This window comes from Zingiber officinale, chromosome 1B, assembly GCF_018446385.1.
Source record: "Zingiber officinale cultivar Zhangliang chromosome 1B, Zo_v1.1, whole genome shotgun sequence".
NCBI lineage: Eukaryota > Viridiplantae > Streptophyta > Magnoliopsida > Zingiberales > Zingiberaceae > Zingiber > Zingiber officinale.
The window spans coordinates 159,094,964-159,117,265 of record NC_055986.1 but is presented as its reverse complement, the minus strand read 5'-3'; the positions used below and the strand labels follow the sequence as shown (position 1 = coordinate 159,117,265).

Genomic DNA, 22,302 nt, shown 5'->3' with positions numbered 1-22,302 from the left:
ATCAAAACCTCTTGAGTCACTTTATAATCAATTGAAAATTGACATAAACTAATCACATTTCATATAATTTTCATACTACATATTCACATCTTTATTTAGTCATTAATGATAGTATTATTATTAATGCTGAGGTTTATTATAGTTATATATAGTAACTATGACTTCTTTAGTCTTATACCAATGAAATTAATGAAGCAAATTGTTTACAAAGGTATTATGTATTTATAAAGTTGATATCAACTAAAGTTTACTTGTATGTCATATAGACATCATATGTAGTCCAAGTGGAAGATTATCGAATTTTATCTCTTCAAGGTGAACTTAATTGTAATTTATATATGTACACAAACCAAATCCGTTTAAGTGATCTAACTAAGGTTTACTGAGTTTCCGATTATTGGATGTGGGTTAAATGTATAGAACCCTTTAGCATGATTTGCTATCATGTATGAACTGATAACAGATCATATCCACTATATAAGGAGCGACCCTCGTTAGATTAGGATATCTTGATGTAACCCTTCGCTCCCCATTGACGTAGAGTTTTTGGTGTCGTTACCTTAATTCCTCTAGAAGACTCTTCTTCTTCTTCTTGTTCTTCTTCTTCTTCTTCTGTAGGATCTCACGTATAAGGAGACAACGTTTTACAACAATGGTAATTCGGCTACAGGTTGATTATCGTTTAAGGTTTAGGCATTTTCTTTTGTTATGCCATGTTTCAATGAAATTAGATCCATGTTCGGAAATTCTATTTCCTATTTAGAATTCTTATTCGGTTTTCTAGAATTTATGAAGCTCAGGGATTATAATTTCTATCATCTTTAGCTTAGCACGACATCATCACATTGTAACTTTATTTTATTTAATTTACATTTGAGATCTTAAAATTTATCTACCTGGCTAATTTTTTAAAAAATATAAAATATTTAAATGAACAGATAATCTAATTAGGTTTGTTTGGTTTTGGACTCGCAAAAGAAAGAACGAAAATTTTATCACCAATTATTCATTTTTTTTCATCCTTTTACTAGTTCAATCATCCAGGTATCATAATAATCACAATCAACTAATAGCACTTTCAATTAATGATTTAAATAACATAGACGGTGTGCGCATGACATCTTTAACATATCAATATTAAGAAATCATTAATATAACGAATCTATATTTTTTTCGATCAATGATTCAATATTTGAATTCTAAACTTTCAGTTGGTTAAAGATATCACTGGTAAGTGTCGTTTTCAGCATCGTGAAAAGTGAATCCTAAATGATAATATCTAGATTCATTTGAATCTTGAGTTGTAATTATTTCATATTGTTCTACGACCGAAATTGATTACATATTTAATATGAGCATATTTGTATCTTATTACATAGTACACTTTACGCTAATAGTTAAATTTGAGTGTGTTTTTACTAAGTAATTTTCAGCTATATATCCCCTTGCACTTATTCATTTTGATCGTATCACTCATGAAATAATTACTATATAAGATGGAAATATTTGCTCATTTATCTCTTTGGCCGGTCCTATGGGATGTCCGAGATCAACGTATGAACTTATGCTAAAATTACTACAATAGCTCCTATATTATAGCTAGAAAATGATTACACTCATGTTAAACGTTCCTCATAATTCATCTCTAAATTATCTGAAGAGAGATACATCATAAGATTATTTAATAATTAACCATTAAATAGCTAGGGGCCGGAAAAAAATTTCCCCTTGCAATAGCTCCTATAAATAGAAGTTAAGTGAGTCTAATCAACATTGTCATCGTCAACCTCACAACGTGACCAACTTCATTGTGACCTTTATAGTCAACTTCATACTTTTGATCGCCTATGTCTAGGGCTTGCCATCATACACAATTGACCTGTGATCTCCCCCTTCAAGCTCACCTTATCTAGTACTTAGCTCATTGGATTGCTAACCTTATTAAATTCCGAGTCGCTTCACTCACCTTGTCATGCATCATCGATCGGACTGCCCTTTGTGCCTCATTGAACAATTTTTGATTTGCAACTCTTTATCATTGTTCTAAACTTTAATTCTTTGGTGTGTTCTTTCACGTCTTTCACCAAATTGGTTCACTGAACCTCTTACCTCGGCAAAATTGGCTCACTGTTGCCTTGCTGCTCCCTCGCCAAAATACTCACCTAATCAATCATATCATCATCTGGCCACCACAGATGAACTCATCTACCAAAGTTTGTACATGATCTTCTTAATTTCTGTTATTAATTTTTTTTTTCTTTACAAATTTTCAGTGAGACAGAATCGGACTTTGGAATGCTATTTGCTAAAAAAGGAAGGCGTGGGTCAGAATTTCATAGGGAAAATCCACCATTAGAGAGGAAAGAGAGGCAGTCTCTCTTTAGAGTTGTAAACCTAAACCCTGAGACAAATGAGTTAATTAATATCTTAGGCTTCATATATATATGTGGTGTGATGATATCTTAATCAGATTAGATCACACTTTATGTAATATTTTAGATTCAACTTATATAAAATTTGTGGATTTCCTGTATCATTTATCAATGCTGCAACTGTTTTGTGTTTGTGATCATAGCAAGAAACAGAGACGAGGAGGTCCAGCTGCTCACTCTTCTATTTTGACCTCTATACAAGTAAAAAACTAGATGGCAAAAACAGGAAAGAAACAACAAATACGAGTTTAAAATTCCAGTTACATGATGCTTTCCCTCCAACCTGCAACATGATCCTATGGCAGTTCCTTCACCTCGGTGTTCCTGTTATGGATGGGATCCGATCCACCTCGGACTCTTCTCTTGCTCATTTGGTCATCGGTGTAGGTTGAAACAACAGAGTTTGTTCTCTTCTTGGTGTCCAACTCGCCATCCTCCTTCGATACATGGAGCTTTCTGAAAAAAAAATTGCTGTCTAAACTCAAGTTGAGGACATTCTCTTCTTTACCAATTCCGCGCGCCACTGATAAATCGTAGGCTAAAAGAGTAGCACAGAGGAAGACAATGAAGCCACAAGATATGAAGGCCATTGCTTAGTTAGGAAAAACGAAGGGTCTCAGCAATATGGTCCTTCTCATTGCTTGCCCATTCTGCCTCTGTAGATATATGCTTAGTTCTCTATGTTGTGGTCTAAAGCACAAAAGCTGATGAGCTGCTTAGGAACCCAAAGCTCTGGGATTCACTTCAATCATTAGAAGGTTCTGACAGGAATCTATAAAGAAATTGAGGAAACAGAGGTATGAATCAACAGATCAACAGGTGAAGAAGAAGAGGATAATAAAGAAAAGATACTGACGAACAATGTATCTTGGAAGGAAAGAAACGTTCTTATTCCTTTCATTCGCTTCAAGCATAATACCATTCAAAGTGTTAAAGCAAACATTGAAATGTGATCTGTAATTCACACATTAAATTTCACTTCTTTTGTGGCAAAACTTCTCATCCACGATAGCCCTCCTTTGTTTAAAGGGCAAAAGAGAATGGAATTGGGTGATATCTTGTTCACTTTCAAGAAAAAGGAAAGTTGGGGTATCGTGAAGAAAGATGCTGGAATGTTCATGGCCCGACAAAACCACTGTCAATTCGAATTGAGGCAAACATGACTTGCTTTAACCAAAGCAAAAAGGGTACAGGAAAACTAAGTGTGGTTCATTCATTATGGATATGATTGCTCATTACAACAATACAACTCAGCCAAAATTGATGGTAACTTCTTCCTATAAAGAAAATTTGAATTTAGTAGAAAGGAAATTGTAGTTACAATGAATTCATCAGGCCTTTTTAATTACATCAACACTCTCTATAGATCTTTAAGAACTCAACTAAGTTTGTTTTCTTCCATTCTTATTAACACAAAATCAATAATTTCACATGATCAATTGAGATGACTATGTTGAGTCTTCAATCTTCTAACCGCATGGCGGTTAACTCTGGTGTCTGTAAGAAGAAAAATGAGGTTTGGAGGGGCATCTAAATAAGCCGATGATACTCCCAGTCACTTTCACTGGAAATCAGGTTGACCAGTTGATGTCAGGCATCGATGCCACATTCTGCTGTTGGGATTAACACTCTTAGGAAATCTTATTACTTCTGGAATGGGAAGGTAGACATGATGTGTGTTGCATACGCCGGTTGTGATGCCACTGAATCCAGCAAAAGCTCCATGAACCTAAAAACAAGTTATTAAGATAGGCTAATCAGAAATCAGCCACATTTAAGCAAAAGCAGACAATTATATATGGACCAGGTGATGAATAAGACATAATAAGTTAATTCAAAGAATGCATGGATGTGGATATATGATTAAAGATAACCAAAAATAAATTAGAGGTTTAAAAAGGGCAATAAAATTGTATTATTTTTCTCAGCAGAACTTAAAAATAACCAAAAATGATTGCATAACCAATTTACAGATTAAATCATTAACTCTACTAATGTCCACAAATAAAAATATCCTATGTTACTCAAAATCTAGTACAAATATCTGGCATGGATGTAAATCTACATGACTGATGGTCTTAAAAGCCTATGCTTGAGTTGCATATGCACCCGATTAACATACGTGGACTGCATGTGCAGAATAAGATTTTATTTGGTTCATTTCAACCAAATTTAATGAACTAAATTGACTTAAAATTCTAAGTTAGAGAGCTTGTAAGTATTAACTTATACACTTATTTTGCAAGTAATAACGTTTACTTTATGTGTGTACACACACAATTATTACATATTTGTCAATTTTTATTAATAAAAATATTTTTGGCATTTAATAATGACCGATCAGCTAAATACCACTTTCACAAGCTTTTTAAAACCATGACATGATTGTTTCTAAAAAAAAAAATACATGGGATCAATAGGGGTATTGGGTGTTCACTTGTGGTGCTAATGTTTTGAGTGTTTGTATGCAACAGAAGTATGGAACGGTGAAAAACGAGTCCAAATATCAGAGAGTATAACTGTTAGCTTTAATACTCCATGGTGTTTGGTATCAAAATTTTTACATCAAATAGAAAAAGGTCTAAAAAACACTAACAAAGGTATGAGTTGATATTATCTTTATATAATATAAATATTCATGAGTTGTACTTTTGATCCTTGATTACTCTCAAACTAAAATATTATAGTTTTAGACTTGTGAATGAGGAGAGATAAATACTGAATAATTGCAAAATATAGAGAGTTAGAACTCCATTTATTTTTGAAACATACAAAAGAAGAAAATATCAAGATGTAGATTGATAAAGTGATAATATTTTGAAAGATTGACATGGCATGATATGAATTGTCGCTCTTATACATAAACCTCTTCTTAGGTGATTGAAAAAGTGGAATTATATCATAGGAGAGAATATGCTCTTATATCAAGTTGAAAGGAAAAGACTATTATTTTGATTGGAAAAACTATTATACTCATATGATATATAGGGCACCCACGTAATGGCTATTAATTGAATTATGTAGGACAAAACTATTAGTTCTAACAAATTTGATTAAACGTGTGGAGAAGTAGATGAAAGAAAATTTCAACATAATCTATGTGAAAAGAGATAGTACTATCATACAAGTTAAAAGGTAGATTTTATGTATATGACACCAAATAATTTATAGATTACTATGGTTGTACATGTGTACGGATTAACAACAAGCTAGTATTGTGTTTCTTTAGCCGAGAGACAGATTCATTCATAGGGTTATGGTTCAATATATTTTTATGTTATGTCCAATTCAGGTAGCTTTGCAGATAAATTGATAAAGATAAGGTGAAAAGTTTTCCAACCATGTTTTTACTGAACTTTGAGGTCCACCTTAATCCTATATTAAAAATTTTACAATAAAACTGAAATTCTTTTTTTAGTTGTAAGCCAAAATTAGCATCCATAGAGGGCATCATGCAATCATGCTTATAATGTTTTACTTTCTTTGAAATTACATAAACTATGATATACCTCAAAATATGCATTCAGATAAGATGTATTGTACATTTAAATATTGATATGACAACTTTATAAAGTGTTACTTACAGCGTTTTGACCTAGCAGAGTGCATAGGATAGCATCAGATGCATTAGCACGGCATGCACGTACCATATATGTTGGGTCTATGTACTTAATATCTGCTGGAAGACCTATATTCTTGAAATGCATTTTTATCTGAAAAAATCATATATGTGTAATAGGATAGTTAGTATGGGATAGGTAAGTACGCACTAAAATAATTATACATCTTACAATTTCAATATCCCAATGAAAAATTTAGATATGGAACTAACAAGAGTTGATGGTATAATTAACAGAAATACATGGTGCAGTTTCAAGGTAAATGATACTATCACAAGGAAAGTCTTATATGATGGAGAGAGATCAACAATAAGGAAATGAAAAGGTACAACTTATGGTAGAACTATGTTAAAAACAAAAACACACAACATATGTTATTTTTTTAATTTTTTTTTGCCAAAATGTTTGATGAGCAACAATGTGACAGTGCTTTTCCTTCTATAAGAGGAGGAGAAAGGTGGAGAAGCAGAAATTTCTTGGGTCCTCTGGAATGACTATAATAGAAGAGAAAATTGAATGCTTAGTAGATAGATAATAACATGGAGAATAAAAAGTGCTAAATTCCACCACTGCTTTAATTATAGGCATAGTTTAGTTTACTAATATGCTATGAACTAATTTCAGAAATTCATGTTTTTATATCCACTATTGTGAGTATGCTTATGTGCTATGATCCTAAATCACGAACAAGATTGAGTCATATACTAGTGAGATTAGTTTGAACAAAAAATATACTGTAAATAAGATATGAACCTGTTGTTGCATGTAAACTCCAATATCTCCAAGCATTGCATTTCCTGATGCATCTGTTGCATTTGATTTGCTTAAAAATTCCTGGAGCAAAAAATTAAGTACTAGTAAATCATACAGAAACAGCTTATGTTTTTATTAATCTTTGTTTATCATCAATGTTGCAATTCTCTACATATCTACACGGCTTATTCAAACAACTAGAGACACAAAAATGTAGACAATATTCGCGAAGCAGTTGTAGCCACACTTTTTCCGATGGCTTAACTAGGATACCATTTTGACATCATCACTTGCTGCACATATAATCTAAAATTGTGAGTTTCTTAATTATATCAGTATCAACCAGAACAGGTGAATTTGTTAGTGATTACTCTAAACGTGCAATGTACCTTCTCAAAAACCTAAAGAACTACTAAGAGATCTGTACAGAATATTGAAAGTTACTACTTAACAGTGTTTATCTTGAGGAAAACACATGAAATGAAAAGTAATTGGTGGCATGATCTTACTTGCCCTGCTCCTTCAGCGACGCAAATTACAGCACTTCCATTTGTTCTTATTAAATGCTCGAGGTGTTGTAGTACTCCATTTGGTCCCTCAAGTTTAAAAGGTACCTTCATGCATACACAATACTTCAAGAACTTGATGAAGAAATTAGTAAGACATATTAAATGAATTTTGTGTACCTCAGGAATTAAGCAAATATCTATTTGACCACTGGAAAGTGATGCATGCATGGCTATGAACCCGCAGCTTCTTCCCATCAGTTTTACTATCCCAATGCCATGGTATGCGCTGTGAGCCTAAACATTACAATGAAAACAGCAACAAAATTAGAAAATATAATTTCTTGGTATATGAGTCATGAGAAAATAGACACAGCACATAAGTTACTGACCTCAATGTATGCAGAGTTAATTGCTCTTTGAGCTTCTTCTACAGCAGTATCAAAACCAAATGTCTTGTCCATAAGCTGAATGTCATTATCAATGGTTTTGGGGACACCAATTATTGTCACTTTCATTTTTCTCTTGCGGCACTAGTAAAAGAGAGCAGCAAATCAAACGTACAGCCAATAAACAAGAAAAAAATTGTGAACTAGAAAATTCTGAGAAATGCTTGGCACAATGCCCATAGAATTGCAGAGAAGATAACTACCATATCATAATTCGTGACCTATAAACATTACATGCAATTAGATCACTTGAAGAGGTAGCCAAATACCTCATTATGTATTGCATATGCCCCTGCATGTGTTCCATTTCCGCCCAGCACAAAAACCATATCAATTGCCTTAGCCTAAAGTGATCAGTTGACACAAATAATTTTAATTTATAAAATAAAAAATAATAAAGACATAAAAAATCATCTATTGTGCAGCATGTTAGCTAAGTAATAGAGTAATTAACAAATTATACCTTGATGCTATCTACAATGGCGCTTACACTAGGCCCTCCACGAGATACTCCTAGCAGACTTCCACCAGCAAGATTAATGTTTTGAACCACTTGATGGGAAAGCTGTGAAAAGCACTTTATTAACACTTAGCTAATAAAGCAAGTATACTTAATTTGGAAGTCAGAAAAGGTATTCCTACTGGTAATTCTCGTAAACTCTGATCACAAAATCCACGAAATCCATACTGGATTCCAACAATGTTTTTGACCCCATATTTTTCAAGGGTGAGCACTATCTGCAAGGAAAAGAAAAATGGAGTTGCCTCAATTGAAGTTATAAAATGCATGAGAGCTAATTTGCATCTACAGCCATCAATAGCAAGAAGATAACAGAACAGTGGCAGGTGCAAAAATTTACAGTATTTTTTGCTTCTTGATCAAATCAGAAAAATCTTTGTTCCAAGTAGAAAAGTACTGTGTTTCATAATAATAGCAAAGATTTGGACTACCAAAGACATCTTGTAATACGGAATCTGCAAGGCTAAAAGAAACTATCCTATTATCACACACAAATATCTTTAACAAACATAATAACCAAATATACATGCAGTATCTCATCCAGCCATCCGAGTATCCCAAGATCTAGAATCTATTAGTTCAAATGACAATCAACTGGTTGCAAACATGGTGCAGCAAACTCAAGTATTTTTCAAGCTCTTGAATTTGAATGCCAATAAGAAAGGCTGTCTAGAGCGGTGTTAATCTGTTAGTTCTAAGTTGGTCACTACAAAAAATAAAAAGGCAGACAAATTAAGGGATAGACATACAATGATGTTACTTTCAAGGAAAAAACCTTGGATGATGAATGGGAAAATGAAGAGATCGACAAAATAAATTGGCTTGGTGTACTTGACAATAATGAAGATGAAGATAGCATATCACTTACTCAAAAGGTATTGAATGAAAGAGATAAAGCAACTGAACAATGCTTTGGAATTAAAGAGAAGGCAATGGATCAAATGAACAAGAGGAAGTGAAAAGTAGCAACAATCAGTATATTGATAATCTTAATTGTCATTGTTTTGATACATGATTATGCTTATTAGATTGAACTTCATTGGATGTTTTATTTAATAAATTAGAATTATTTAAAATTGAATACTTAATTTTTAATAGACATGTCTCATTGTGTTATAATATTTTTTGAGCAATAAAGCTACTAAATTATATAATGTATGATGTGCTATTTTGATGTTAGTTATGTAGATAGTTTTAATAGACTGAAAAAATACAAAAGTATACAAAAAGGAACGGAAATAAATACATGAAAAATTGTAACCCATATTTCTCATATAGAATTTTAGTTCCTACTACTGACCCTTCCCTGTTTCACGGTAGGTTCTTGGTCTTAACTAGCTTGCTCTTAGCATACACATTACACATTGAATAGAGGAGGAATAGAAGAACAACCTAGAATTTGAGACTTCTCTAGCTCTTAACTTAGGTTAGATTGCATAGAGAAGATAGTAAATAGCTTATTAAATAGATCCTACAAGTCTCGAACATCTAAACTAATAGAGAATATATTCTAAAATCAATAGGGCGAGCATGAAAACGATCTATGCGAGTGGTCATTTCAGTGTCACCTTGATGTAATTGGTATAGAATACAGACTACCAATCATGTCAAGCTCCGAAAATGTCTCTTATATGAGGAGCCCTCGTCTAAGTCTTGTAGTAAGAATAGAAACAAAAGATAGTTATAAGGATGAGATCAATAGACTGCAATAGATACGAGAGAAAGTAACTGAGCATCAATTTGCTCCCATATAACCATAGATGACTTAGAAATCTTGACAGTGTGGGTAGTGAGGTGCCCAATCTAGCCTTAATTCATGAATCATACATAAATCGAGGTGGCTTTAGAAGGATAATACTATCCATTAAATTTTTGTAGTAACTTTCATAAATCTAGACAAGTCAGGAGAAGTAGCATTGTGAGATATAGAAGATGAAGTTGAGGTAATTAACATATTGTCTTCCCAGATTTCTTAACTTCTTAAGCTGTTCTTGTGGACCGAAATAGAGTAGGGGTGAATCTATTAAGGAGGTTTACATGTACTTTGTATATTTCATTGTGCTAATATACTTTGCACAATGAAATATAGAGATTGGTTGTCACTTCTTTAGGGAGAAAGCGCAATGATTTATCAATTCTATTGATCAGTTAACAAATTTTCTAACCAAGATATATAGGAAACCTAGTGGTGAATACATTGTACCAAGAAGAGTTTCTAGATATATTTAAGTCAGTTTGAGGGGAGTATTAAGGATCCATATGTAAATATACACTCCATAGTGGTGTGATTTTAATTATACTTTTAAAACTATCTATATACAGATAGTAGGAGGCTTCCTAGAGTTGTCGGCGTTAGAATAATTCCCCCGCATGTAACTTCACAATTTGGTAAATGGCATTTTACTATTTCAATCTTCAAGAGTAGGAAAATTTTTCATTTAAAATTTTTCCATCACATCCATTTGGATAACTTTTCAATATATGATTTCTGTTTTTTTTTTTTTTGATTTTTTTTCTGTTAGATGATCTATGCCCACAAAATTCCTAGCAGGACAATCAAACAAAATGCAATGGAAACCAAAAGAAAAAACATTAGAAATAAAAGGCATCTAAAAGTCAATTATGATATTGAGCATATGCAGAATCTACCAACCTAGGAACTAGAATGAGTAAGATGGCTTACCTGTCTAATGACATCATTAAGACCTGGACAAAGTCCTCCACAAGTGACAATTGCAGCTTTTACCTCTACAGGTTCATAATATATCTCTTTCCTAGGCCCAGCTCGCTGCACCCTAAATTAAAATAAGAAGTTTAAAAATGGAGCATATGAAGAAAACCACCAAGACATTACAGAATGGAACTATGGCCTTGATGTAATTGTTGATTTCCCTTTTTAGGCCTCGTACGTCAAGTAGAAATATCAATTTCAATGCAAATAGTGGAATACTATTGTACACATAATCAATATAGTGTGAAGATAAACATATAAATCTACTATTACACAATGTGTTATCAGAGAAACATCAATTATTCAAGGTAGTACAAAAAAAAATATATCATCTGAGACAATACCATTGCTCCACCCAGCTACAATCAGGATCAATGCACTCAGCACCTGCAGAGCTTGGTGAAGCAAACTTCAGAACCTAAAATATAAAAGCATAGGCAAAGTTAAAAAAAATATCATCTTATAGGAATAAATACTTCTGACTTACTTTCAATTATAAGAAAGTTTATAAAGCAGAAAACTACTTTCTCTTTTAGCAATGATTTTGTGTTTTAAATTGATGAGCATAATTTTACAAAATACTTTCTTATGAAGTAATGAAGTTACTTTGGTCAGGAAAGGAAACATTAGATGGAGGAAAAACATGAAACACAAGTTATAGGAATGTAAAGTATCTAGAACTGCTAGAAGTAAAACCTTCAAAAGTGCTCTATCATCATCATGCACATAGCCGTCACTCTTATCCTTCAATTCACCATTACCCACGTCTAGAGGACCTCTGTCAAATTAAAATAAAGCCGATTTATATGAAAATCTACAGTAGAGGGTCACAAAATAAGTATAAATTGAACAGTTTAACATGCTCATTACCATCATCAATTTGGCTTATTTTATGTCAACCAATCCTTAGTAAAGATGAGACTTATTGTCTTTCTACAGTTATTTATTTACTTTTACTTTTTAGGGAGAAAAAAAATCTCAACCTAAAATTTTCCTCAAAAATTGGAAAAAATTATTGGCCCCTAAAACTAGTGAAGTTGGAATTTTTTTTGTTGCAGTTTAAGCTTGCACACGGTCAGCAACCCAAATTTGAACATGGTAATTATATTTTAGCTCTGAACTCTTAGAAGAAAAAGATGACAATGAAAGGGATCGTCCATATTTTAAGATACATATCGTGGAGAAATAGTATCTCCATTGTAGAAGTCTGTGCTTGATATTATCCAGTTAACAGTAAGTAGAAAAAATTGAAATATGATGATATCGGGGATTATGGCAAAAGTACCTGCTCTTGGGGGTGAATGTAGTCGGTCTTGGCTTCAAATCCAAAATATCATTCAAATGTGGCAAACTGAATTGTTTAGAAAAATCCTCTTGTATCCGTTGCTTCCAATTTGGATCTTTAAAATCAATTTCAGATTTGGTTAAGATAGCACTGACATCCTTCACGTAGGATGCATGTTTCAGTGTTCCTTCAAATCTCCTACTTTTTAAATGATTAAATCTGAACGATGGCAGTTGCAATTTGAAATGTCTGCTCTGCTTTTTTAAAGCAACCAAAGCAATGTTATTGGATGATGAAACGCTAGTCATACTGTGTCAGAAGTAGCTGAGCAACTTCAAGGATTCAAGTTGAGAAATAATAATCTGCAAGACAAAGTTCAAAAAGGGAAATCAACATGGAGCTTAACTACAAAGCAACAAGCCATGAGTCTTGCGAAAGTCTAAGAAGAAGAGCAATCCAACCCTGAATGAAAAGGCACTCAAGCAGGAAACCCCTTGAGTCTTGATTTTTAAGAATTCTGAAGAAACCTTCACTAAGAAATTTGGGAATAAAGTGTGAAGTTGCATCTTTCCTTCTTATTCTGTACTCCCTTTAGCATGTAGTTTGGTGTGCCCCCTAAAGCCTAACATCGCTAGAGCTGATGGACTAGCTTTGATATCATGTATTAGTCCGATTCTCAATCCAATTCAGCCCATAATGTTAACCCACTTAGGTAGGAGATCCTTGATATTTAAGCATGCTTGTTCTATCCTCTCCTCACTTCTTGATCACCTTAAGATGTATTTTAACAAGCCTCAATGCTTTTCCATCCAATATCAATCACTAATAAATCCAAAAAATTTAAATCATTTTTATTAAAATCAAACAGAATTTTATTTGATTCCTCTTGTTCATCATGCCTTCAACTCTAATTGATTACTTGTCTAACTAGAAAACTTTGAACATGTCCATGTCATCATAGCCTTCTCTTATGTTTCCATTGAATCTGTTGGAGATACACATATTAATCCCATATATTAGCATTTATTTTGTATTTTCTAGTAACTTATGCAACAATGCCAGCAATTTTATCTTTGATACCTTGTGTAACAATACATTGACAAATAAAGCATATTCCTTTGAACCGTAATCATGTAAAATAAGTTATCTCTGGACAAAAATGCATGTAACTTATAACTTGAAATATCAAACTAAAACATGCACGATGGAAAACGAATTTTACATTATAGCCAATAAAAGTTTCTCCTGCAATTTGTACTATGTTTAATAGATGCTTCTTTACAACTCTCATTCTCTATCTTTAGATCAAATATAATCTAAACCACTAGCTTGCGAACACAAAAAAAATATCAAATAGAGAAAGGGCACTCGACGCATGGATAAGAATATAACTGCTGTCCAGGGAACTCGATCTCTAAGCATCTACATAAGTGAGATGAATTGCACATCCATGAAATGTCTTGAAAACAAAAATAAGGAGCTTCTGGGCAACATCCATATTTGAAACGCATATATATGGCATAGTATCAAACTCATAGCAAGCCCCTGTTTCACCAATATTTGCCAGTTATTTATAGTAAAATATGGTAATAACAATAAAACGTGTTCTTTCCCCCAGGAAATAATAACAAAGCATCAGTTCTTTATTTATGGCAATTAATTTCTTAATTCATTTTATCAACTAGCAGAAACTAACTAACAGATAATAGCAACCCCCAAGTACTGTGCACGCAAATAAGTTAAACCTTCAGCGCTCGCTTAAATAGCAGAGAAGACCTACCATCCACCACCTGATATTAAGAGGGGAAAAAGAAAACTCCAATTTTGGAATTCAAATTGCTGACACCGCAAAAACCAACGTATTCTGTCATAAAAGCTCCAAACTTGATTTTTGGGCTCAAAACAACCTCAAATTGAAATATCAAATCGAGCCCCTATGGGGGATGATTGGAGCATAATAATTCCACCTTAAACCCGATGAAATCTCTCCATAAAAAAAAAAACATCAATAAACAGGAGAAGCAAACAATCGCAAAGAGGTATCACCTGACCGCAATCGAATCCCTTGCTCGTAATGCTGTCGACTTGGGATTCTGCTTCAATCCTAACGCCGCCGCCCAAATTCCAGAGACCGCGTCGTACTTCTTGTTAGTTGTTTTAAACGAAGGAGGGAAGAGGAAATCGCCTGCTTTTATTGACGAGAGATCAGCGGATCTCGACACCCGTCGGCGCTAATCTGTACAATGGACGATCTAAAAATGAACCTAAAGGAATACCATCCATCCGTACATATCTCTCATTCTCATCTCAACCGTTCATTTGATTCTATCAAATCATTAAATGTGAGCGGTTGACGCAAACGAAAGCTACGGGGTCTTGTACCTGATCCCGGCAACTGTGAGTGGGAGGCTTTCTCATGCGCTTACCACCCCGCATGGTTTCCCGTCCGAAAGCGGAAGCAGCGTAAGCGACCAAACGATTGCGCATTAATGATGTTGTTTATGCATCCCACGGATAATCGTGACCCGTTCCAGCACCCAAAAAATATTGAATCCGAAAGCGGGAGCCACTCTGGTGAAGATCTGGGTGATGATTCGCAGATAGAGACTGTTTCTGTTATTATGGTTAAATAAAAGTCAAGTTCGACTTGTCGCTACGGCACTTAATAAGGATACTTTTCAATTTAGTCCAAAATTGAACTTTATTTACCCAAGATAATTACATTATTTAAAAAAAAACATTTATTATGTAATGATTATTATATTGGGCTTAAGGCGTGGTATTATGCGTCAGCCCCTAAGAAATGACGCTACTACTTGAATGATACCAATAGAATGATACAAATTAATCGATTAGATGAACACTATGTCCCACGATAAGCATATCATTGATAATGTCATTACATATTTGTTTTAATTATAATCACATGATAATTAATATAATAGGCAAATAGCTAGAATTGATAATTTAAATTAAACAAACATGATCTATTATAGAAATGACTCCGGCTGAATTAATTTAGGCATCGTAGTGTTGTCAGGCGGGTCAGATCGCGGCTTAGCACAATGTGAATTGTACACCCGAACAAGAGATTTGGTCGGAGTGTTCGGTAGGAGTTCAGGCCGAGCACATTAGGCTCAGGGTGGGACAAGCATGATGCAAACCTAAGTCGAGCAAGACCCATGTGTTGGACCAAATACAAGCTTTCATCGGTCCCAATTGTTAATTTCACGCAGTTTGACCACAATGTTCCTTGATTTTTTTTTTTAATAAAAAAAAAAGAAATGTCACAAGTTTGGAGGTATTTTGGTCTAAAATTATCAAGTTAAATTTTTTGTAATAACCTGCCCTAATCCCACCCTTCATCACATGTCTAAGCAACTCATATTCTCTCACCTGGTGTCCGGGGCTATAGTACATTAGAATGGCGTTTAATTATCATCCAGATATTTATAGTTTGATTTCAAATTTCAGTATATTTATAGAGATTTTTCTTTCAAATAGAATTTGCAACCAAGAGATATTGAGTTTCTGAATACTTTCTAATTTATCTTAATAATTAATAAAAAAAATTGTATAACATCAAATTCATCGTCTTAAATTCAATATTATCTAATCTGATTAATTTTCCTTTTCATATTCTATCATCTTATATTTTATGTGCTATTCTCTTAATCTCTCTTAACTCATATTCTCTTTCATGTTTTTACTATTCTCTTAACTTTTAATTTTTAAGATATAATATTTAATTATTATTTTTATAATCATCTCATTTTAATCCTTATAATTTTTCAGGATCATCATTAATGTCATAAGCATACTACCACTCCGATAATACAACTCTTTACGTTGGTGAAATTTTAACTTTAAAAATTTAACAACACATTATTTTTTTAAAAAAAAAAAATCATGATACTAGTACTAACCCTAAATCCTTTAATATTGGGGGTTTGAAATGTTGGATCATTTGGGGACGATGACTATGGATTTCAATTTATTTTGTATTTATGTTTTTTTTAATCCAAGTATCCTCCTGATACAGTGATGAAAAAGAGTCCCACGATAAGTTAAAGTCAATGAAGGAAAAGAGACACTGGCCACAGATCGATCGAATGAGTCAGTTATGGCTGGGCGGACGGCATGTCCGAATGGGCAAGCAAGGCTAAGCGAACAACATAAAGTTAAGAGATAGACGAATACTACATCCCCGGACTTCGTCCTGGCCGACCTGACGACATGTCCGTTCGGGAGAGATGTAGCCCTCCGACCACGAAAAAGATAAGTGAAGGAAGATTGTGATGTTCAACACGACCGAGCGGAGGTGTCCCAGCCGAGCGGACTTCGGTCGGCCTACAACGGGACCCACCCTTTTGTCTCCTTGAACTGTTTTGGAGGTTTGTGCCACTGACAACAAAGCATGTTCCCCAGACAAATCGTACTTTAGAAGTTTCTAGCTTGTCGCATCAGAGATATGCATGCTCACTTAAAGAAAGGTGTCAGAAACACTTTTTGACTTATTTTTTCAGAAGACATTTGGAAAAATATGTGCACATTCTGAGATGTGTGTACATACGCTACAGTGATACTATAAAAGGGGGTTCTCATCTACAGGTAAAGGCATACACAACTTTATTATTCTACACTCTCTTTGCTATAACTTTTTTGCTATTCTCTACATCACGGGAAACTGACTTGAGTGTCGAAGAACCAACGTCAAGAATCCCTTCCCGGCCTTGACACTTTTGTGTTATATGATCATGTGGAGTCTCAGCCCCGTCAAACTTCCAATCACATCCTAAGCTTGTCATCTTCTCCACTTTCGAACAGGAACATCATCGATTAATACCAGTATTCTTAGGCCCGCTTCTCACTATAGCTAAGATTCGAACTTTAAATCTCTTGATTAATACTCTTCATCAGTTGATTGATATTTAAAATAGTTAACTGCCTCAACCAACTCAGAAACCCTTTGTTCGCAATAAGGTTTGAAGACATGATCACAAAGATTTAATCACGATTGAATAACACATCTGATTTGAATGAAAAACTCTTACTTTGTGATTAGGAGTTCAAACCTTATAGTGTGCAAAATAAATACGTTAGAGATGATACTCGAAGTAGATAAGATTGATGAGATAAAAATTTAACAGGTTAAAATTATATTAGTCATAGTTAACTTAGACAGAAATGTTTGTAAGAAATAATTGATCATAGAGCACATTTTAGAAAATAACAAACAGTTATAAAATAAGCAAGACTATGAGATTTTAGAAACATTTATGATTGTTTTTTTTGGCAAGTAATCCAGAACAACAAATGATGTGGCGATAAGGAAGAGTCTACATAACACGAGTCAATTGTCACGGTATAGGTCAAAGTCAAGGCGGTCAATACCACGGCTTAAGCAAGACTCATCCGCACTCGAGTGGGAAGCGGCTCATCGACCGATCAGAGAAATCATTGTCTGGTCCGTCATCTGAGTAAATCAGTGTCTGGTCAATCTAATCAACATGAGAGCAAGCTGAGCGGGCCAGGAGCCCGAGCCGAACAAGTCACCCGTCCGGCTCGAGATATGACGTTGGCATTGTATACATAATGAACCGATAAAAAAATAAAAGAGGAAAAGACGGATAATTAATAAGAGAAAGAGAAACACAAAAGAGAGCACTCCATCTATCATTAAATGAGAAGAAGTCAAGACAAAGATACTTTCTATTGGTAATTAATATCATTAAAACAGGGGAAGATGGAGGGGCACTAAGAAAGGTATAAAAGAGTATGTCAGGTATGAAGAAAGGTAAGATTGACCTCTGTCCCTAGTACTCTCACCTTTTCTTCTCCTGCTTCTAACTTGAGCATCGGAGGGCCAATGGCAGGGACTCTTTCCCTGGTTTGATTTTGTTTTGCAGATAGGAGCGAAGTCTTCATCCAGTCAGCGAGACTGCCACATCTCCAGCTTTCCAGCTTCACGACTTCAGACAAGATCATTTTGGGGTTGTCTGTGGGAACATAGCCTGCATCCGAACAAGAAGATGGAAGACTCTGGACGACTCACAATAGTGTCGCTAATGCAAGAGGATCTAGATGCATTAATACAGGTTTGAGTGATGAAGATATTGGAGCAATAGCAACAACATGGCGCTGGCCGATCGGCAAGCGCGGGAGCCTGCAACTTCCACGACAGGTCGCCAAGCTGAGCGAGGGGACTGAATGGAACATCTTTCTAGTCGGGACCCAAACAAAAGGCCGATCGACACCTATGGAGAAGCACCTTATGCGTCGGCCCCTACACCGAACGATGTTTTGGACCCTGGTAGAAGAAAGAGGTCGAGCGGATAGAGACTAGGGATCTTCCTCAGATGAGGCACCGGCTCGAGACATAAGGAAAAGGAGGGCACCCAGAGAGGATGATTCGCCCGAGCTGGTCAATCGACAGTTTTCGGAAGGGATTCTAAATGACCCTCCGTCGAAGCATTACGCTCCACTAACGATCGGGGAATATAATGGGGCGACCGACCCCGATGACCACTTGGCCAAGTTTGAACGCGGCCACACTTCACTAGTACACTGATGGGGTGAAATGCTGAATCTTCCTCACCACGCTATCCGGATCGGCGTAAGGTTGGTTCAAATGGTTGCCGAGTAGCTCGATCCATAGCTTCAAAGACTTCCGAACGACCTTCTTACATCACTTCGCTAGCAGTCACCACCATCAGAAGATGAGTGTCAATCTATTCTCACTGAAGTAGGGGTCCCGAGAAGCATTAAGGGTCTATATTCAATGCTTCAATCAAGTGGCGATGGATATCCCGGCATTCTCCTCAGATGTGTTAGTGAACGCCTTCACTCAAGGGCTCACTGAAGGAGAATTCTTCCGGTCGCTCATCTAGAGGCCGCCAAGGGAGTTTGGCCACCTACAAAAGAAGGCCAACGAATACATCAACGTGAAAGAAGCCCAGACGACAAGGAACAAGTAGACTCATGCCGAGCCCACAGGAGTATTTGAACGGCGGCAGCCAAGCAACCATCAACCTCCCAAGGGGCCTCGCTCAGGAGGAGCCTGCCACATGAGCCCAAGACACATACCGTGCAGCATGTGGTTGTCGTTCGTCCAAAGGCCGCAAAAGGAAAAAAGGTGGACGCCGATGTTCTGCTCCTTCCACCAGTCGGCAACGCACAACATTTGGGACTGCTACGACCTGGCAGCAAGTAAGACGACCTCGCGGGGATACCACCGTCGATCACCATCACTTGATCAGCAACAAAGGCGTTGATCAACCGTCCGAAGGGAAGGAGAGAGGACAACGCCCGAACCACACCACCATCGGTCTCAGTGTGGGAACAATCCAAGTCCCGCCCGATGCTTCGCCGAGTGGAATGAACCGTCAGCACGGGAAGAAGAGAACCAGAGTAATGCCGCTCGAGGGGGAGATAGGTATGATCGCAGGTGGTCCGACCAGCAAAGATTCCAACCGAGCCGATCAGAAGATCCACGTTGTTGGCTGCAGTAAGGAGAAAACTGAAGGACCCAAAATCAGATCGTTTATAAAATCAGATAACCCGTTACCGATCAGAAGATGACGAAACCACACTTGGGAGCATAAACAACTCAGTTTCGCTCTAGTTTGCGTGGCCGCGTGTGAACTGAATACAAGTTGAAACCGAAAATGCCAAATGGCAAGAAAGGGACAAAGAAAAAATGGTTCGCCAGACGAACGATCATTCATTGATACTTCAAAAAATTATAGAAGCAAAACTCGCACGAGCAAGCTCACTCAAGATAATCAAAAACATCATCGGGCAGCAATTCAGTCAGCTTGTCTCGGCTAATAATCTTGCTTGTCAGAGTGGTGGGGAGATAGCCATCTTCCTTCAATTAATTAAGAGTCACGTCGATAGCAAGATCGAATAGACGGAGTGCCCGATCGGCGACCTTGTCATTAAAAACGTCTGAGCGGATGTAGGTCTGCTTTCATGAGATTAAACTTGCTTGACTCAGCTCCCTGATAAGTCTCTAAGGTGGCTCGGGATGCCTTCAACTCTTCCTTCAACTTGGCCAACTCTTCATCTTTGGCGTTGAGTTGGGTCTTCACGACGATCTGCTCAACCGATTGTCCATCCCGCTCGGCCTTCAATGTGGCCTCAGCCTCCTTTAGGTTTTGGGTCAACACCCGAAACTTCTTATTTTTGATCTCCAAGTTCTCGATGGCCCAGAGCTTCTTGGTGTTGGCCAAATTGAGCTTGGACTTGAAGGAGCTGACCTGTTTATCAAGCCGAGCCAATTGTGCAGCCTGATTGGCTTTGTCGGCCAGACATGCGCGTAACATGACTTGAGCCGCAAAAGAAAAAGAGAAATCAGTTAGATTAACAAGTTAGACTAAGAAGGAGCATACCTAGACTGGGCGGAAGCCTTGTGCAGATCGAGCTCAGGCCGAACACGTAGAGGACACCCTCCAGCAACAACTTGTGTATATGGTATTTCTGACCGGCCAAGCTGGAAGCTACATGAAGGTAGTTCTGGCGGCTCTTGTATTTCTTGAGCTCTAGAGGATTCGACACCTCTAATTGCCACCTGGTTGGGAAGTTCGGCCGCTCAAGAAAGAGAACAAAAAAGTAGTAGTCCTTCTAATGCTTGTTGGAGGACAACATCTTGTCAAAGAAGACTAGACCCACTCAGGCTTGGAAGAGAAAAGTCCCCTGGCTCGAACAATTTAGGATAATAGAAATAGTGAAAGAGCCGAGGAGTAAGGGGAATGTCGTGCAGGCGAAACAAAACGATGGCCCACAACAGTAGCCGAAAGGAGTTTGGTACTAGTTGATGGAGAGAAATACGAAAATATTTACAAACGATAGAGAAGAAAGGGTTGATCGGGAACTGCAGACTCGTGGTAAATTGGTCGCTAGAAAGTTTAAACACGGAGGCGCAGAATGAGGAAGATGACGACGCATGCGAGGTTTATAAATCTCGCGGTCGGTTGACCTCAGTCATCCGATCTAAAGTTACGAAAACCTAGAAGAAGATCCCATCATTGATTTTGAAAAGGTGCACACCTCATTGCAAGAGAATATCCTCCTGTCACATCGAGCGTGCGGCGGCAGTGAGGGACACGTGTCCTTCAGCCATCGGATAGCATTTAATGAACTTAATTAAAAAGATATGGTCGTGTGTTCAGCCATAACTATCAGGGATTTACACAGTCTTTAAGAAATCTGGATGACGTCAGCCAAGACCGAACTCGCCTGAGGACGCGTAAGGAAAAGGAAAACATGTGTCAAGTGTTGCTGCTTAGCGTCCCGATCGACGCAAAGAACGGGTCACAAGGCTGAACCTGACAACGATAAAATGAAGCTAAGCGGCGTTGGTTTATGGGTTGATCAATGATTACAGACTGAGCACAGTTCGATCGGACACTGTAGCATTTGGGCCGAATAGGCCTCAGAGTCACCGAAGACACATCTTGTCCAGTCAGTCGGACTTGCAGCCTCCTTCGACTAGACTTGAAGGGGAGGCTTGTGCTGCGGCGATAAGGAGGAGCCTACCTGGCACGAGCTAATTGCTACGACATACGTCAAAGTCAAGGCGATCAACGCCAGAGCTTAAGCAAGGCTCAGTCGCACCCGAGCGGGAAGCGACTCATCGATCGATCGGAGGGATCATTGTCCGGTCGATCATCTGGGAAACCAGTGTCTGGTCAACCCAGTCGACAGAAGAGCAAGCTGAGCGGGCTAGGAGATCGAGCTGAAACAAGTCACTCGTCCGTCTCGAGGTATGGCGTTGGCATTGTACATATAATGCACCGATAAAATAATAAAAGAGGAAAAGATGAATAATTAATAAGGGAAAGAAAAAAAGAAGAAAAGAGAACACTCTATCTATCATTAATGAAAAGAAGTCAAGATAAAGATATTTTCTATCGGTAATTAATATCATTAAAACAAGGAAAGATGAAGGGTCACTAAGAAAGGTATAAAAGAGTATGTCAGGTATGAAGAAAGATAAGATTCA

General features: G+C 36.6%; 1 protein-coding gene across 1 annotated transcript; it reads right to left on the bottom strand.

Annotated features, from left to right (window-relative positions):
- Nucleotides 1-3,620: 3,620 nt before the first annotated feature.
- On the bottom strand, nucleotides 3,621-14,506 carry LOC121986238 (ATP-dependent 6-phosphofructokinase 5, chloroplastic-like). Its single transcript, XM_042540103.1, has 14 exons — nucleotides 14,343-14,506; nucleotides 12,297-12,658; nucleotides 11,708-11,789; nucleotides 11,356-11,429; nucleotides 10,964-11,075; nucleotides 8,403-8,498; nucleotides 8,224-8,325; nucleotides 8,030-8,104; nucleotides 7,704-7,844; nucleotides 7,492-7,608; nucleotides 7,315-7,419; nucleotides 6,806-6,886; nucleotides 6,017-6,145; nucleotides 3,621-4,161 (listed from the first exon to the last, which is right to left on the bottom strand). Exons 2-14 carry the CDS (start codon nucleotides 12,602-12,604, stop codon nucleotides 3,994-3,996), a joined length of 1,590 nt encoding a protein of 529 aa, XP_042396037.1. The 5' UTR covers nucleotides 12,605-12,658; nucleotides 14,343-14,506; the 3' UTR covers nucleotides 3,621-3,993.
- Between the last annotated feature and the right edge of the window lie 7,796 nt (nucleotides 14,507-22,302).

What these genes read in the sequence shown, in the direction of transcription:
- LOC121986238 (XM_042540103.1), bottom strand. Translation starts at nt 12,604, where the DNA reads ATGACTAGCGTTTCATCATCCAATAACATTGCTTTGGTTGCTTTAAAA. An exon ending in ATGATAGAGCACTTTTGAAG is followed by an intron (nt 11,430 to 11,707) that starts GTTTTACTTCTA and finishes TTTATATTTTAG; the next exon opens with GTTCTGAAGTTTGCTTCACC. An exon ending in AGAGTTTACGAGAATTACCA is followed by an intron (nt 8,326 to 8,402) that starts GTAGGAATACCT and finishes TGCTTTTCACAG; the next exon opens with CTTTCCCATCAAGTGGTTCA.